The 18991-nt window shown below is 37.6% G+C and overlaps 1 protein-coding gene across 2 annotated transcripts in view; it reads right to left on the bottom strand.

Moving 5' to 3' along the window:
• Positions 1-3236: 3236 nt before the first annotated feature.
• The window catches only part of LOC107096639 (MICOS complex subunit mic25a-like), a 122635-nt gene continuing 106880 nt past the window's right edge, over positions 3237-18991 (bottom strand). For both annotated transcript variants that reach the window (XM_015393387.1, XM_015393386.1), the window contains one exon: positions 3237-3818. In XM_015393387.1, coding sequence (XP_015248873.1) covers positions 3795-3818 — 24 coding nt within the window. In that variant the 3' untranslated portion in view covers positions 3237-3794. The remainder of the gene's footprint in view (positions 3819-18991) is intronic.

Consider the following 18991-nt stretch of genomic DNA (forward strand, 5'->3'; position numbering starts at 1 on the left):
TTGTCATATTTCTCTGTACAATGATTCTGAGTTAAGGGTGGTTTATTTAATTCATTGCTAGTACCAAAGCATTGCCAGCTCAAAAAAAAAATACATTTTCTCATGTGAAAGAGCATTTTCATTTATTTATCAGGGATTTTGGCAGACCTTGGGTTATTAGCTAATTATTCTCATTTGTGAACATAGCTGTAATTTCTTAATAAGGACCACATCGGTTTTAAATGAAACCTAATACTTTCATCACAAAAGAAAATTGACTTACCTCCAACATAATTTTAATACCATTTAACTGATGTCATTAAAAAGACAAAAACATTTAACATGGAGCTATGATTACCTAATAGTTTTATGTCCAATACCGGATCCGTGCTTTTTGGTTTTATCAGGGGATTCGGGCAATGGGTGTTGACAAGAAAAATCAAAAAGGACTTTACAATTACACTAATTGGTGTAGTCCACATCATATGTGGGCAGATGCTGTGCAAACACTTTATCACTTGGATTTTCATAAAATAGGCGGAGATACACTCATTCATGATGTCAATAAAGGCAAGCTTTATGTTTTCCTCTGGCAATTTTTAAATATCAAGTCAAAGATCTGTGGCTAGGTTGACTTGCAGCAGATCAGAGGCATGGGCGTAATTCAGACGTGGAGGTCAAAGGGCTTTTTATCAGTACCTTCAAAAATGTATCCTATAAAAAAAAAAATCTATTTAAAGTTACTTTTCATTATAAAATATTACCGTACATATTTATATTTGCTTTTATATATTTTTCTATTTAAACTTTATTCAGCAGAAAAAAAAACATATTTAAATGTAACCCGTTTTCCAGAAAATGTTGGAAAGTAAAAAAAACATTTTTTAAATACAGCACTTTGCAACAACTCTTACTTACCTTAAAAAACTGTTATTTTTTCTCAGTTTTTCTGTCTTGTTGATGGGAAGCTGGTTCCCATCCCAAGCTGTCATTAAATGAATTGCACAGGATGCCAACTTCAACTATTTATTGAATATTTAGTCAAATTACATGAAATATTTCAATGGTTAAAGTGCATGGATGTAAAGGAAAAGTAAAACTTGTTTCATTTGTAGTTTGTTTAAACTTCCCTGGTTTTGTTTATTTTACTTTAATAAAAGTGAGGCTAAATTAAGTAAGAATCTTGTATTTATTGACTATTGTATGTTATGATTTGTTGATTAATGATTGAATAATGCATTTTAACTTCTTAGAAATATTTTTTCCTTATCTTAATCTACACTAATTTTTTTGCTTTCTTATTGGTTTTAATCAAAAAAGGCTCCACTGCTTTTAAAATGAATACAATGTACAGTATTATTGCACAGCTCTGTTGTTTAAAGTTTAATGAGGTTTTTACAGATTTGGACTAATTCCTAAAGTGATGGCTGTTTCAGTGGCACCATGTCTTTATTCTAAATAGACCAAACCAAATACTGATTTGTTGTGACAGTTTCTTTAGTCATAGACACTTGTTTGGGAAGGATTTATTCAACTATTAGAGCAGAGGAAACCAATAAAAAATCAGCTTGGTTCGAATAAAGAAAATCATCAACGAGTAAAAGTCCAGAGACATTTTTAACACTACAATAAAATTAGGTGTTTGTGCATCCATGTTATACAGTGAATTTTTAAATAAAATTTTTTTCCATTTTCCACAAGAGTCGTTCAGTTTGGTATATAGACAATTTCCTCACCGTTTCATTTTTTCCCTCTCTCTTTTTTTTTCAGCTTAATGAGAGCAGTGGGCTTTAGGCTGCCCTGCAAGGCTTTAAAACTGGGTTTGAATGGAAACAAAGCCATTCTAAAGCACATATCAAGGTGATCATTTTGAGCCTGCATCCATATTTATTTTTTATTATATTCCTGGTGGAGAATCCTGCTTCACAGCAGCAGGATGAACCAAACATCCTCTAAATGTGCAGGGTCATCTTTGAGCACCATTTCACCTTTCTTTCACCAGTTCACCACAGTTCTTCCAGCAGTCCACACTTTCTCTGCTTTCTTTTTCTCATTGTCTTCTCCTTCTTTCCCATCGCCCGGCTTGCCACAGGTTTGCCTGCTGTGTCTAAAAGTAGCAGCAGCAGCAACCCAATTTAGATCATGTGTAGTCTGGTCCTGGACGCTCCAGGGGTTTACCGAACAAACAGGAGAAGCAGTCGTCGGACAACATGTGGTAATTTATAAATGTTTCAAATAAGGTTGGGTCCGGATTAGCCAGCAGGTGGGTCCGGATCTGGACTCCGGTCCACTAATCCTTGACCTCTGTATTTAGGGTTGCCAACCTTCCCTTGAAAAACAGAATCGTTCCTTTTTTAGAAATAGAAGCAACTGTCAAGTATTTAGTGGAAAAGGAAATCACTTTGTCCCGTATTACTGTGAGAGAAAAATAGTCAGTAAACAGTTAATGGAAAATGAAGAAGGGCACGTCAGATACAAAACTTACAGTAAACATATAGGTAATGATCCAGAATACCTTCATCCCATTGGTCGAGACAAGTGTTGCTTACGGAGAAGATAGCGGGACAAAACACAGCAGTATGGGGGAGAAACGGAGTCATTTAAATGCTGATGCTGCAAATATGTTTACAAGTTTGCTGTTGCACCAAAAAATGTGCACTATTTATTTATTTACTATTTATTGTTTTATATCCATTTTTACAGTTTGTACTTAAGCAGGACATGCCTATGTTTAAGATACTTATTTTATTCAGCAAAGTGTTATTTTCTAAAAAAGTGAATTGCTGGATAGTAATTTATTTTCCATGTTTTCATGTCACTCACAAATATGCATCTAATTCAATGCAGTTTTGAGTCAAATAGTTAAATCATTTCACACATTTTTTCAGGGAGTTGGCAACCTTATCTGTATTAGAGGATAAAACCAGCTACATTTTTTCCTATGGATATTTTTATTTAGTCCAATCATTTCCCAAAACTCTACCTACACATTAAAAATGTTTTACTAAAAAAAAATAAAAATAAAAAATCAGTAACAGCTGCCTTTCTCTCCAAAAATACATAAAGACTGCATGGTTAACGGTTAGTCAGTCAATTACCATAAGACAGCTAATGGGATGTTTTTCCCCCACGAAAACATACATTTTTATCTATTTTGCAATACATGGATAATATTTGCCTTTTTAAAGTCAGAAAAGGTCAAATAAAAATACCAGCTGGTTTTGCAGATTGAAAAGAAACAGAGCCGTCAGTCAAAGGATATGAAGGGTTTAATAAGATTCCTATTCAATCACACACATTACAGTCACTGCCAGGATAACCAGAGCTTACTCCCATGTTGTTAGAACAATGCAAAACTCATTACATTTTAAAGCAAAAACCAGTTTCTCTGTCAGATCAAAATCAAACCCTGATTGCTGTACTCTGCATTCAACAAACACACAACTCTAGTCTTTTTCTTCCTCTTTTTATGTCTGAAGCAGCAGAGTTGCGGACGTGAACTGACTCCTTGCTTTGGCAGATAGCGGACTGACCCTGAACACATCTCTGCGCCTCTGGTAGATATGGCAGGATTAAAAATGCAATGACTCAAAACCATAAAGTAAATGCACACCTTCATTTTAAAGTTGCCCTGTAAGCGAAGCACTGAGTGGCAACGCAAGATACTGTAGATAAATAACCAAACAGAAGTTTATTGACAAGGCATGCTAAAAGCAAATCATTTCTTTCTTAGTCCAAACAGGAGGATAGCACATGCTACTCATAGTGTCTAATCCGTCGAACACAGCTCTTATCCTTCCGCTTCTTCCCAGTCTTCATCCATGGTTCACCAGCAGGTTCTACGGAGAGAAAATTGGGGGGAAATAATTCGTTGTTGCAACCTTACGACATCATCTGACCTTTAGGATGCTCTTAAGGAGAATGGCTGTGGCTATTTTATTCACACTTTCCCACCTTTCTCTGACCACATGTGAAAGGTCAGATTTAGTAATGGTAGACATTATCTCCGTAATAGAGAGAAGCAATCCCTGCTGACCTGTGCTTAGACAGCTTAAAAAGCACAAGTCAAATAGGCAGTCACTTCCTTTCATGTTTTAACTATGGTTTATGTAATTAGTATTCATAAGTGCATTCACTCCTCTTTACTCTGTTACCCCAAAGTAAAATCCAGTGCCATCTGTTTACTTCTTCTGAGCTCAGAGGGTTGATGGAGAACAATGACTGTAAACTAAGCATTAATCTGAGAAGCACACAGAATATCCATGGTAACCTGATGGAGCTGCAGAGAAATACAAAAAAAAAAAAAAACTATAAACACAAAATAAAAAGTGCTTTGGTGCCTTAGTGTCTCAATGGTAGAGAATATTCAGTATCTTTGCTGAATGGCTGGATGTAGATCTTGTGCTTTCAGACCTCACTGTGGGGCGGGTGTGGGGGAGTGTTAGTAAATAACCCTTTGCCCTTCATGATTTATTATTTCAAATTTCATTATTTAGATCACTGCCATAAATAATGACTAAATGACTAGCTATTTAAGAAAATATAAATGGGACTATAGCAATTTCAGCCCATAAAACTTTGGATAAAAATATATGTGCAATGATTTCTTTTCATCAAATTTTAAAACATCATAATTGTGCAAATTTCTTAAGATTTTTATGTCGAGAAATAAAGATTAAAAATCTATTCAAAGAATCTTCTCACGCTGTCGGTTACTGGAATCATTCAAACTACACAGTTATTAATACAGCGTAACTCCTTTAAACCTTCTTGTTTGGTCTCTGCACCTCTCCTTATATTCCCCTTCTTGTGTTTAGTTCCAACAAATGTATTGTTGTAATCACATTCAATGGCAAAAAGCAAAATGTTTAATTTTAATACTGTTGTGAAAAATGTATTAGCTTATATGGATAAGCTAATCATGGCTGTATATTATATATAGACAGTGGTCTACACCTGGGTATGAATATGTAAAGTAGATTGTTAAGCATTCATGTGTTTCATTTTGTGTCTATGAAAATCAAAAAGTGACAGTTAAATCTAGAATAGAATTTAAAAACCTCCTTCTGATATATAAAGCCTTTAATGGCCAAGCTCCTATCTGGCCAAGCACTTTGCCCTCCATCTGTATATTAACTAAGTGGTTACTAAAATTTCTAAAAGAAGAATCAAATCAGATCAGGCAGATCTTTTAAGTTATCAGACTTCCTGTGGAACCAACTACCAGTTTTAGACTGTGAGGCAGAAGCCATGTCTATTTTTAAGGCAAGGCTTAAAACTTTCCTTTTTGATAAAGCTTATAGTTAGAGTGGCTCAAGTTATCCTGCTTAGTTATGATATAGTTATGCTGCTATAGGCTTAGAATGCTGGAGAACATAGGGACCCCTTTTCATCTTCCTGCTCCATTCTAACTCTATCCTCCGATTCTGCAGTATTTGTAAGTTCTATCTCTAACGTTATATTCTCTCTGCATTCTTCATCTGATCCGTTTCTGTTTGGCTGTGACATTATCCTGGAGAGAAACATCAGCTGTGCTGTGACCATCAACACCTTTGTTTATAGATGTTGGGACATGGCCTGTTTTTCATTGTAGTCCTGTTTCTCTGACTGTGACTAACTGTATATGCTCTCTTTTATCCTCTGACATGGGAGTTGGCTCAGAGCCATCTGCCTGGCTGTGTGTTTCCTGGACGGGGTCGCCTGTGGAGCTGGATTACAGTTATCTTTTGTATCTCTTCTTCTTTCTGTATGAATGCTTTTGTCTCCTTAAAACCCCAGTCGGCCTCCACAGATGGCCGCTCACACTGAGCCTGGTTTTGCTGGAGGTTTCTTCCTGTTAAGGGGGAGTTTTTCTCTCCACTGTCACTACAAGCATGCTTAGTGTGAGGGATTGCTTCTGAGTTAATGGGTCGATCTGATTGGATGATCTGATTAAATTGCCTTGAGCTGACATGTGCTGTGAATTGGCGCTATATGAATGAATTGAACAGCTCCAGTGTTAAAAGTTAGTCAGGGCTCCAGGAGCAGTAAAGCAGAAACTACAGATTTGAGGCATTATCAAAATCAGCAACAAAAATATGTATATACAGGTGCTGGTCATAAAATTAGAATATCATGAAAAAGTAGATTGATTTCAGTAATTCCATTTAAAAAGTGAAACTTGTATATTANACATAGGGACCCCTTTTCATCTTCCTGCTCCATTCTAACTCTATCCTCCGATTCTGCAGTATTTGTAAGTTCAATCTCTAACGTTATATTCTCTCTGCATTTTTCATCTGGTCCGTTTCTGTTTGGCTGTGACTCCATCCTGGAGAGAAACATCAGCTGTGCTGCGACCATCAACACCTTTAGTTTATAGATGTTGGGGCTTGGCCTGTTTTTCAGTGTAGTCTTGTTTCTCTGACTGTGACTAACTGTTTGTGCTCTATTTCATCCTCTGACATGGGAGTTGGCTCGGAGCTCATCTGCCTGGCTGTGTGTTTCCTGGACGGGGCCTGTGGAGCTGGATTACAGTTATCTTTTGTATCTCTTCTTCTTTCTGTATGTCTGCTTTTGTCTCGTTAAAACTCCAGTCAGCCTCCACGGATGACTTCTAACATTGAGCCTGGTTTTGCTGGAGGTTTCTTCCTGTTAAGGGAGAGTTTTTCTCTCCACTGTTGCTAAAAGCATGCTTAGTGTGAGGGATTGCTTTTGAGTTAATGAGTCGATGCAATCAGCTGGTTTTCCTTGGATAAAAATCTTTGAATCAATCTGATTGGATGATCTGATTGAATTGTCTCTGTAAAGTGCCTTGAGCTGACGTGTGCTGTGAATTAGCGCTATATAAACTGAATGAATTAAACAGCTCCAGTGTTAAAAGTTAGTCAGGGCTCCAGCAGCTGTAAAGCAGAAAACAGATTTGAAGCATTACCAAAATCAGCACCAAAAATATGTATTGTATTTATAGTCTTATGTTGACACAGCTCAAGTTAAAGTAGGTTATTTTAATTCTTTAATTCTTGATTCTATAATTGTCTTGAATCTTGCTTTTGGTAGTTATGACAATTTGAGTTGGACTATAGTTCAGTTTTTTTAATATCATGGCCAATATAAATCAGATATCAGCCAATTTCTGATATCAGCCAATATATCAGCCTTTAAATTCCCATATCTGTTGGCCCCTACTATAAAGAGAGATAGGGAACATTTTTCCGATATAAAATAAGGAGATCCACATAATAGCTAATTTAACATTTGTTTGTTAAATTAGCCGAGGAGTCTGATTGTATCTTTTCAAGCAACACAAATTCTAGATTTCTCATAAATAATTGTGCTCTAGAACGTCCATAACAGGAAAGAAATCTTCTTTTTCATATAAAGAAATCTTAATATGAAAAGATTAAAATTAACCTGTTAACAGCATTATAAAAAAGTTTGTCTGAAGAACACCGGTTTATAAAAGCAGCACCAGCAGTGTTACTGAGGCTGCAGCATACTTAAACGATTTGGACCTGAGGTGTTACAATAAGCCCGTTTCTATTTCATGCCGCTCTGGCCAGCAGATCAAGAGACTACAACGCAGGGACTGGAGAGAAAAGAAGCAGGGAAGGAGGCGATCAGTGCAGGAGATAGAAGGAGAAAAACAAATAACTAGCAAGAAGTCTGTTAAGGCAGGGGAGCAGAAGAGGCCGGGCCTTTCCCCCATTCTGCAGTATCCAACTTGGGAGCCTTGACTCAATTGGAAATCTATTTTATCTGATGATTGGCAGGCAATTGGAACTCCCAGGCGATGAGCTGAGGTTCTGCTGTTGATAGACCTGACCGATTCACTGCTAAGGGATTGAGATGGAGCAGAGTGTGGAGGAGAACACGTTTTGAGGAGGCTAACAAAGTTCCTTTCAGGCTTCAACTATCAGTGAGCTCACACTTTGGTGAAAAACGAAGGAATATCACTCTAAATAAATTAAAGTTGGTTAAGAAATACTAATGAGTCTGAGAAGGAATGTTATTAAAGTGAAAAGCTGTTTACTATGAAGGACCAACTCTGCCATATTTAAAAATAAATACAAAGCTCCGAAGCTGACGGCAGCCAGGTCTAACCACAGCCCATCTGCAGCGGCCTTCTCTCGGCATAGCCGTGTCAGAAGCGTGTTGGTTAGCATTTTACTACATCGGTCGAATCTACAGGAGGAGAGTCTGATGTCGAGTCTGAAGTCATTAGAACTTGAGTAGGGACTTTGCCAAACTTTGCCAAATACAACAAAAAATCGCCATCATAGCCTGGCTATAGACCTGGCTGCCGTCAGCTTCGGAGCTCCGCTGGTTGCCGCGGTCCTCTCAAGTTCGTCACATTTTCTTTTAAATTACGCATTAAATCTGTGAATGGGCCATATGGTGATGCTTAAAAGTATAAGGTTCTCGCCTCAAATGATCTTAAAACGTACTTTAATTGAACAACAGCAACAGAAAAGAGAACATTTAACTTAGTACTCTGAGCTCTGTGAGTTAAGAAGATGGACCGCCAAGCCAACCAATGAGCAGAAGTTGACTCTCTAGGACACACCCCCTCCTCATTTGCATAATGAGGTAGAAATGCATAGAGAAATGTAAAAAGGGCAGAGAGAAATAAACAGCGGCGAAGAAATAACTAAGGTAAAAAAATACAAAGGAAGAATAAAACAGACAAAAATATTATAACATGCACATAAATAAATACTTAAAAATATAAGTAATTAAAAAATAAAGTTGAAGATTATAAAGGACAGAAAAATAAATAAGGTAAATATTACAAAGGCAAATAAATAAAGAAGCTAATTAAGAGTTATATACATTTATGTCTCACTTTTTTGTTGGCAATTAATTGTATGCTTATACATTTATTGAGCATTTATTTATTTCTGTATTTATTTTTAAATATGGCAGAGTTAGTCCTTCATAGTTTACACCTGATTTAATCCTAAATCCTTTGTCTATTAGACACTGCAGACATACAGCGAGAAATACAGTACAATGGCATGGATGTCTCTAGGGTGTTGGAGATTAGTAAAATTTAACTTTTTCATATCAAAACCTCTTTAACCTTAATTTAACCTTGTTAGCAGTCTTGTAATTGACTGCTAACGAGACCGTTCATCATAAAAAGGGGCAGGGTTGCCTGACTTTTTAAGTTTCAAGAGCCTCGGGTTAAAAGTTTGTTATAGAAACATAATTTAGTTTTATGACCAAATTGTCTTGAATTCTCTTCTGCCGTCAATCATAGAGAACCTGATTGACCAGAAATAATTTATCGTAATGATGAAATAACGATGGTATGAGATTTGATAAAGGAATCAAATGATCTAGATCATCCTGAAGAATCTTGATAATCCATTCTGGGTCCCTTTTGTTACTTAAGTAGAAGCATAGATACTGCAGTTTAAAAACACTCTGGTAAAAGTTAAAGTATCAACTTGACCTCTTTACTCAAGTAAACTTGAAAAAGTATGTGCTCCAAAAACTACTTAAAGTATAAAAGTATAAAGTAACCTTAAAAAAAACAGCCAGATGCCACAACATGAATCGAAAGCTAAATTCTTCAACTATTTCAAAAAATTCTTTGAGAAAGGGTCAAAGATGAGGGAGGTCTTGTTGGTCTCCAACTCCATCTACGCTCTTGCCTGTGTCTGACCTTTCAGAAATGTCTATCTTTTTCTGAATCCAACATTCTAGCATGGTATAGACAATTCACGTTTGCAGTTTGAATAACACCTGCTTGCTTCTGATGATTTCCTTTAGCTAACCAATGAGTGATTGCGTCATATGACTCATCCAATTACACTAGTTTTCACTAGATGTGGATGGTGCCAATGATCTGCATTGGATGGCGCACATGACGTGAAATATTTATAAACATAAAACCGAAGCCAAGAGTAACGAGTAACGTTTGTTTTAAAAATGTAAGGAAAAGAAAGTACAGATACTTGTGTGAAAATATAATGAGTAGAAGTCAGAAGAAGGAAGAAAAAAAGTAATGGAGTAAAGTATAGATACCTAAAAAGTGTACTTAAGTACAGTAACGAAGTATTTGTACTTTCTTTAGTGTTTCACTTTTTTGTGGGGTGCCATAATGGCTTAAACCCGTTTTCTCTTTTTATGCTAAAAACTCTGGTGAATTATAACTGAAGTGCTTTGACAACCTTAGTTGTTTAAAAAGCTATATAAATCAATCAATAATTAATTAAAATACATAAAAACTGGCATTCTACCAGAGGTGGGTACCCTTGTGGGGGGGATGCTACCAATCCAAGACTTGTAAGCTGAAGTTTACAGAAGCTCTCCATGCAGTCCAACCGGGCTTCTACTTCTATTGCAAAGGGGAATAGTCAGAGATTTTACTCTTTAGATTTAAAAAAAGTTTTGTTGAAAACCATCGATACTTTTCCACACATTATGACTTTTGAAACTATAGTAGATTCTTTGGATATAAGGGTAATTATAAAACATGGCGGCAGCTGGTCTTTGAAACAGGAGAGGCTCAATGCTGTCATTGATCAAACTGTAACATATTGGAATAACCAACATTGAAACACACATTAGTTCAGCATAAGACGATTTCTCTGAATGGATGGTGGCTTTCCCCTCCATCGTCTGATTTGCATGAGAAAAAACCTCCCCTCTGTCTGGCCACTGTCAGTCAAATCTTTTATCGTGTTCTACTAATCAGCATCGAGCCGCCAGCTTCATGGCCCGCCTGCTCCATAGACCGCATAAGATGTTTAGCGTCAGTGTAAGTGACAGATTTTTGCATGTTATCCAATCAGGGCCCTGCGTTTTTGCTGTTTTTTCAATGCAGGAAAGGTCAATGGGAATTTCGCAGAGAGACTGACAGACTGCGTCCTGCAGCTTCAGAGCGGAGGGGATGTCGCATCAGAGAGTGGGCTCAACAGCTGATAAACGTGCAACATACTCATGAAATCAAGTGCATTTTAGTGCACATTTAATCCAATTTAATGAATACATTTATAAAGTTTAACAATTCACATTAGACCAGGCGTCGGCAACCTGCGGCTCTGGAGCTGCATGCTGCTCTTTAGCCTCCCCCTTGTGGCTCCCTGGAGCTTTTTCAAAAGTTTTATGAAAATCAATTTTTTTGTTTTTTTTTTGTTTTAATATGGTGTGCAGGAGGTCAAACAAAAATTAATTAATGTTTTCCAATGCTGTAAACATTTGTATTATAAATAAATTTAAACAATAATTGCCGTCATAGCCATAGAGATCAGTGGTCATAACCTAGAACCACCGTGGAGCGGTGCCAGGCAAACAAAGTGGTGGGTGTGTCTCGGAATATGAATCCCAAAGGGAAAAAAGGAAAATAGTTGATAAGAAATGAGGATTCAAATAGACCGAATCATTTGCTTTCATTATCGATGCAGAAGGATTGCCTGCGTTTTTGCTTTGTAATGAGAGGTTGTCAAAAAATAAAAGGAAAAATTTGGAAAGGTATTTCCAGGGAAGGCTAAATCTGCAGCCCACCACTAAGCTGGGAGTGAGAGAAAAAGTGCGATTGCAGGATAAATTAGAGGAGCGCAGATAGATTTAAGAAGTGGATTGCATTTCCAAACTCCACTACTGCTGCTAGTTTTGTTGCAAGGATGGAAAACCATCCACAGATCAAACAGGCAGCGCTTTGATGCAGGGATCTGAACTTTCTTCCATTTATTCCCCAAATCCTAAAAATATTAATCAGACCAAGGAACGATGGTGACGGAGGATGTGGGATTTCGGGGTTAGAGAGCACAGCTCTGATGTCAGTTCCTGCTTGGTTCCTCATGACTCAATAAACTCCTCTCAACAGAAACACGTCCACCATAGAAAGATTTCTTTATTGTGTTTCTATAAGTTCACCATTGCAAGAAAACTTAAACCGCGCAGTGAAGGTAGTGAAGCGGCGCTCGGTGAAGCGGTGCACGACGGGAGCGTTCACTGTTCCTCCGTCACCTCAGGCTACTATGTGACATTTGCTTCAGGATAAACATTTAAACGTGAATGCTTATTATATATTTAAGCCCATTTAGTCCTTTTCTATAGTGGGATAATACGTGTTGCTATACGAGGCCTATATAAGGCTTTTACTTTTTTGCGGCTCCAGACAGATTTTTTTTTTTGGTCCAATATGGCTCTTTGAGCAGTTTGGGTTGCCGACCCCTGCATTAGACCAATTCCTATACAAATGTACAGGGAAGGTTTTAGCCTCCTTAACGTTCAATGAGAAATGCCACTGGTTCAAACACATAAAAGTAATGATGAAAATTGTGTTGTACAGGCCTGCAAGATAACCTTTGAATAGCTGCAACAGGGCTCTAAAAAACAAATTTCAAAGTTCCATATGAAAGAGAACTTGTCAGCAAGGAACAAACAATAACATACTGATATTTATTTATTTCCAAAAAGGCCAGAGAAGAAAAAGGAAGAAAAAAAAAATCGATCTCTTGAGGAGCGCTGTGTGTGAATTGGAAAGCAATCACACAGGAAAATCACGCTTCAAATCATCAAGAAAAAGAAGCAGAGAGACGAACGGATTGACTGACAACAGGACACAAAAGAGGCTGGTGGAAATTCGACTGTTTTGGTAATGTGGCGGTTTGAAGGCAACAAAAGCTAGAGAGAGAAAAAAAACACCTAAAAGCCATGCTGCTTTTCTCTCTTATCCCAGCTGGTGGTCCAGGTTCCACAAAAGTTCTTCCAAAGAACACCCAGGGGGGTGGGATGGTGAAACGCTCACTATTGGGAGCAGAGTGTGTCCAGAAAATCAAAAACAGAAAAAAAAATAGGTCGGTCAATTCCTTATATAGTTGAGGTCGCTTTCAGTACAACACAATACAGGGCGCTGTTGAATTGTTCCCAGGAGCCCCTGCTGGAGGATACGCAGATAGAGAGATGGTGGGGGGTCTTCTGGCACGAGCCAGTAGATTGTAGGAGCTGAGAAATGTCAGTGTACAGGAAGTGAGGGGCATAAAAGCTGGGAGAAAATGCCTCTAGTGGGGGGAACTGTTGATGCATTCAATTTTAATAATTGGACATCTTTTTTTGACATGTGTGCAATGCATTTCTATAAACATGTGAAATCTTTTATCCTTGTAAAACTATTTATTGACACAGACTTAAAAAAGACAAGCAATCATTTATTTGCTTTACAGAGGAGAGAAGTATATCTAGATGCTTTGAGGTGTACACCAGAAACCCTGCAGTCTTCCTCTCTGCATCTCCCTCCTTTTGCAGACGATTTTTTGTCCTATAGCTCTCTTAAGAGCTGGTTATACTCCAAAAACAGTCTGTCGCAGTGAGCGTTTCGCAGGTATGACGGTTTTTTGATCTAAGCCCAGTTTTGAAACGTCGTCTGGGCTATGTTATTTCACACCACAATGCAAGAAGGACAATCACGAACTATCTGCGAGTCTAGCTACGGGGCAAGTTTTTGTGACAACAGAGGGACATGAGGGCGAAAAAGAGCGGGGATCCAGGTGGAAAAAGGGTTCAAGCGTTCTGGCGCACATCGCTCTTCTAGCTACGTCCTGCTTCACAAGTCGTTTTCCATAATGGCGGTCATATAAACAAAACAAGCCAGGCAGGTCCCAAACAGGAAATACGCATAGTGTAGAGCGGATGTAGATTTGACCAATCAGAGGCCTCCTGTCTGCGGCACTGTCTGCGCTCACCTACAATTCTGGAGAGGTGCAGCTGGGCGTCTGCGGAAGGGGTGGGTGGCATATCTGCGTTAACTGTGAGAGACACGCAGACGACCTGGTTTCTGAATATAAATCAGCCTGTATGGCCATGAGAAGTAGATACTCACTAAAAGTTAGTTAAACAGACTGAACTGAGCTGCCTCCACAGGACGTTACGAGCTAAATGTGGCGTTGTTGCTTCCCTGCATGGAAATGCACCAGTTAGGGTATTTTAGGCAACTGGTATGAATGCCATCTGACAGGGGTGTATTAGAAGGTGGCATCACAGCAGATATTGTCCAGAACTAGAGTGATCATCAGTGCTATCACGCCAAACCTTTGGAACATTTTTAACTGTGCCAACATGAACTGAATGGGGCACCATGAAACAAACAAAGAACTGTACCCAAGCAGAGTTAAAAACCGCCTAAGAAACCTAGTGTACGAAAAGCATGAAAAGAGGATGTGAAATAAGTGCAGAGCATTTGAGTAGAAAAAGAAGAGGTAAAGGATAAACTAAGAATGTTTCTCGATGTTTACTTGTGCGTTCTCATGCGCTCATGAAACATCATCAGCCTCAGCCCTAATACTGTTCAAATTCATAAGAACAGCAGACCGAGAACGGACAAAGTCGCCAGATGTTGTTCTCCCCCCTCCCTCCCTCTTTACCCAGCATGCATCAGAGCAGACTTGTCCGTTCTTGAGATTGACAGCTGTCCCAGCATGCACTGCGGCAGCAACAGCTTTCAATGCAGCACTCACAGAGCTCAGAGTATTATGTTATAATTTCTCTGTTCTGTTGCTGTTCTTCAATAAAAGTACGTTTTAAGATCTTTTGAGGCAAGAACATTATACTTTAAAGCATCACTATATGGTGCATTTACCGATTTAATGCTTAATTTAAAAAACAGTTTCAGAAGTTGAAGGACCGCGTCAACCAGCCGACCACCAAGGGTTAGACAGCCAGGTCTAATCCAAGCCCGTCTGCAGCGGCCCTCTCTCGGCTTGTGTGAAGGAACGCTGACTCTGATTGTGATTTTTTTGTTTTGTTTGGCAAAATGTTCATTTGATTTGGGTTTATCTGAATGTCTTAATTATTATTCCCCCACTAAATGAAAAAATAAGAATTTATTATTATCTAGAGACTTTTAACAACAGGAGGTGAAATGCAGCTTCAGACAACCCAAGCGTGTGGTGACGGCACAAGTACGCCTCTGTTCCAATTCACCCAGATTTATGCGGCGCGCTCCCTTTCTAACCTGACTCTGCCAGATGGATTTGCTCCGCATATCCATCTGGAAACCTTCCGTTGAAGTAATTTTGGGAAGGGGCGAAAATACTGGTTAGCTGATTGGCCAATGTTGGTGATAGACGGGCCAAATAAACCAATCAGATCAACGGAGCATATGACGTACTAACAGAGCGACAACGAAAACACAACCACAGGCCAGGCTACTCTTGCTGAAACCAGTCGGGAGAAGAGCAAAAACATCTTTTCCTCTGAGAAAAGCCTCCAGAGCAGTGTTTTGCTCTTCTTTCAGTAAAGAAATACTCTGTAATTCCGATAAAACTTGCCCGATAGCCACGCTAACGCTAGTTTCATCGGCTGAAGCCCCCATGTTCTTTAGACTGAACTGTCGCGCTTCTCGTTGCGTCACACCTCAACCCGCCTCAAAGCCAACGCTGATTGGACGTTTGTTTGGTGAACGGCTCCACATTTTCTTTAACGGAGAGTCTCCAGACTGATTTGCGAGTGAAACGTTGAAAGCTCGCGAGATCAGGATGGCATATAGTTTCCTGTGTTATACTTGGCAAGGATACAAGTCCGTACTTGCGTTCTTTGGAACTCAGAAACTGACTAAATGTCCAAAGTGAAGTTTAAAGAGTTTTAAAATTTTTACTGTGATAATCTGGACTGTTTTGTGGAATTGTTCATTTGGTTTTATTTGTCATTTGTTTTAATTAATTAATTTTATTGTATCTTTTTATTTCTTTAAACTTCCATGTTGTTTTTATACATTTTTAATATTACCTTTGTGGCAGCTGTAGCTGTTTTAAAGTGCTTTATAAATAAAGTTGAGTTAAAGAAGGATGTAGGCACACAAACACTTTAAACACTAAAGAAGTAGCAGAAACTATGAGCAATGAGGCCTTCAGAAAAATAAGTTGAAACTACATTACCTTATTAGAAAGTATACAAAAATCTCTTTGTAAAAGCAAATTAGGCCAACTGAGGGGTTGATGTTTTCTCATTCTCACTGTTCCCTGGATCAACCCAGCATTGTGAATGCTGTCTTTATTTAGCAGCCGTGTATGAAATTGTTTAGGGGGTCTTTAGGTAATTTGGAGAAGGATGAAAAGGGGTTTTTGGATCTCCACTAAACCTAAAACCCCTAAGAATCAGCCCCCATAAAAATGGATCAGACGACAAGAAAAATAAATGGCTTACTAAAGTTGTAATTTCAACAATTGGACATATTGTGACAAAACAAAGGAGCCTCGGCTAAAGAAAAGCAATAGAATAATGTCATAAATACCAAAATGTACAGCCCTGTTATTTTGACAAACCTTTGAATTGCTAGATTGAAAAATATAGTTCACAGAACCCACAAGACAAATAACGGTGAGAGCAAATAATGGTGCATTGTGAAGATTGGTTGTGATTGGCTGCACAGTGATCAATGCCAGCTTGAAAAGAGGCAACAATGATAGTTTATGACGATGGGAACAACTACCAACAGTATGAAAATAAAATCAATAAGTCAACTTTGGAGAAAGGGGAAAAAAGAAAAAAAATGAGAGTGGTGCAGAAAAAAGGAGACAAAAAGGAATAGAAAGGCAAAGAAAAAATACAGACACATATAAAATAGAGTTTCAGATAAAGGAATAAAAGGTTCCAGAAGGAGCAAAGAAACAGTCAGACAATCTAAATGTTAAAAAAAGACACTTTGAGGTACAGTAGTGCTGTGCCATAAAGTAGCTCTGATAAGTAAGGCGTCCTAAAAGGGATCCAGCATATACTAATGTATGCGGTTCTCAGGGATCAATTATTCCCAGACCCAAATGCTTTTGGGTTAAGGGCCTGGCTGAGGAATAGGAGTCAAGTCTAAACAAACAACCACACCTAATATTATAGGCAATTTGTAGGCAACGTTTTGTTATGGTGGAGTGATTTAGGCCCCATAAGAAAGCAAGGACTTTCTCCTCAGTAATGAATGGGTGGTGTGCGAGACAGATTGATAAGATGATTTTTTAGAATTTTTCCAGGTATGATGTATGCGAAAATTCATCTTCTTGCGAGGAAAAGGATTGCCAGAATATCGCAGAAAAGAGATACTGAGGGGAGTAATATCTGGGTTAGGATGGATGGCTCTAATACAGACTGATGTGTTTATATATTTTGCAAAGAATGCTGTTTGCTCCATTTAAAATTGGTGCTGATAACACATATTACTAAATACATAAAACTCTTTATACCAGGATTATTTATAGCCAGATATCCAAAGAAATATTTAGTACTTCTTGAACAAAATGAATGAACACTAGAATTATGAGGAAAATCAAGTTATTCCACCACCAAAATATTTTGTCAAACTCACTTTGCTATATTCAAGTTTTCTCATTTGACATCATTACAAAATATCCCCTTTTTATGCGCATTAAAGCCTGATCTGTGTTTTTGCATCAATCTGTAATGTTAATGCTGTTTAAATTTTCATTAGGCAATTCAACTATTATAAAGAGAATTCATTTTCTAAAAAATCTACATGTGATTATGATTGGACAATTGTATCTACTTACATTTTCAGCAAACTTACCGGGCCAATTGTGAATCCAACTAGCAAAGAAGATGACCTTAAAAAAGTTCTACGAACCAATAGGAAGAGCTGGCATTCTTTACCAAGGTTACACCAGACTGTCTCTGGGACCTGTATTTATCAGGATTTATTCTTACATATTGGAAATGTGGAAAAATGAGCTTAAGTAGAAAAACATTCAGGTTGTGATCAACAGATAATGTCCCTGTAATATATAGAATATAGCAATTCTTCAAGCGTTGTAGAAAACTCTTTTATAAAAACGGAAAGCTACATAAAAAAATAGTTAACTAATGTACAAAGAAACGGCAATAAACAGATGTAAAACTTGTTTGATTTGTTATTTGGGGGTGACACCATATCAGATTAGTGGTAAATCTAACTGTGACTGATAAGTTGAAGAGACGTTATTAAAAAAATGAAATGAATAAAAACACCCTACTGTGAAAAATTTGGATGAACAACTAAAAGTTTTCTGTCGGTTTTTGTTTATTTGTCATGTTTGTTTCTGTAACTCGAAACTTCATGACAGCCAGCAAGGTTGATTATCTTTTTTTTTTTTTTATATCAACAACTGCAAAATTCACCTTGGGGAAAAAACAAACCAAAACACTGTGGTCAAATCATAAAAAAACTAAACAGTGTTTCTCTGATTAGACTGGAAAGCAAAATATTATCCTTCTGATCAGTGCATAAACTGTGTAGACCTTCAATTGGAAGTGCTCAGCATGGATCCTTGCAGAAGGAGATGAAAAACAAATCACTTTCTATGGCTAAGCTGGCAAAATCAGTGGTTCAAGCTTGTTGTTCTGCTGGCTAACAAGCTGTGGAGTGTGGCATGGCACAAACAGACCAAGTTTTTTTTATTTGATTTGATCCGTGCTCCTTGGATTTCAATCAATTTGTTGAAGCAAAGTTCTGATAAATAAATAAGACCTCTACTAGTTTGAAAGCCTAATGACATAAAATCTTATAACAACATAGCAAAGAAAGTAACAGGAAGGTTGGACACTGAAATTTGTTTAACGTAAAAAATCTGAGGGTTTAACATTTTAAAAAAGGGATGCAAACTAAAAGTAATTGACAATACATTCTTAAAACTCTGCCTACATGTAACAGTATTTTATACCCAACTGAGATTTAAGATTTTCATAAATCAGTTTTTCTTTTACCTATAGGTTTATTCTGAAAGACAGGTGTTTAAATGTGTGTCAAAATATAATCCTACACTAGATTTAAGCAAAAAGTGAAACAGTTTACAATTTTTTTACTTTTATTTCTTGTAAAAGGGTATGTATGAATTTCAAACTTAATACAAATTGTAAGAATGTGAAAAGTAGTCTAGTTTTTACGTTATTTCAGATAGACCATGCTGGTCCAAATCAGGAGCACTGTTCCTTATTAACTTTACAGGTGAAAATTTTGTCTTTCTGTATTTGTGCTGGGACATGTAAAGGTATACAGTAGCAGCCATTCAAAATTTCCTCACTTTCCTTGATGGGCCCTTGG

Source organism: Cyprinodon variegatus, unplaced genomic scaffold (genome assembly GCF_000732505.1).
Source record: "Cyprinodon variegatus isolate N-32 unplaced genomic scaffold, C_variegatus-1.0 Scaffold639, whole genome shotgun sequence".
Lineage (NCBI taxonomy): Eukaryota > Metazoa > Chordata > Actinopteri > Cyprinodontiformes > Cyprinodontidae > Cyprinodon > Cyprinodon variegatus.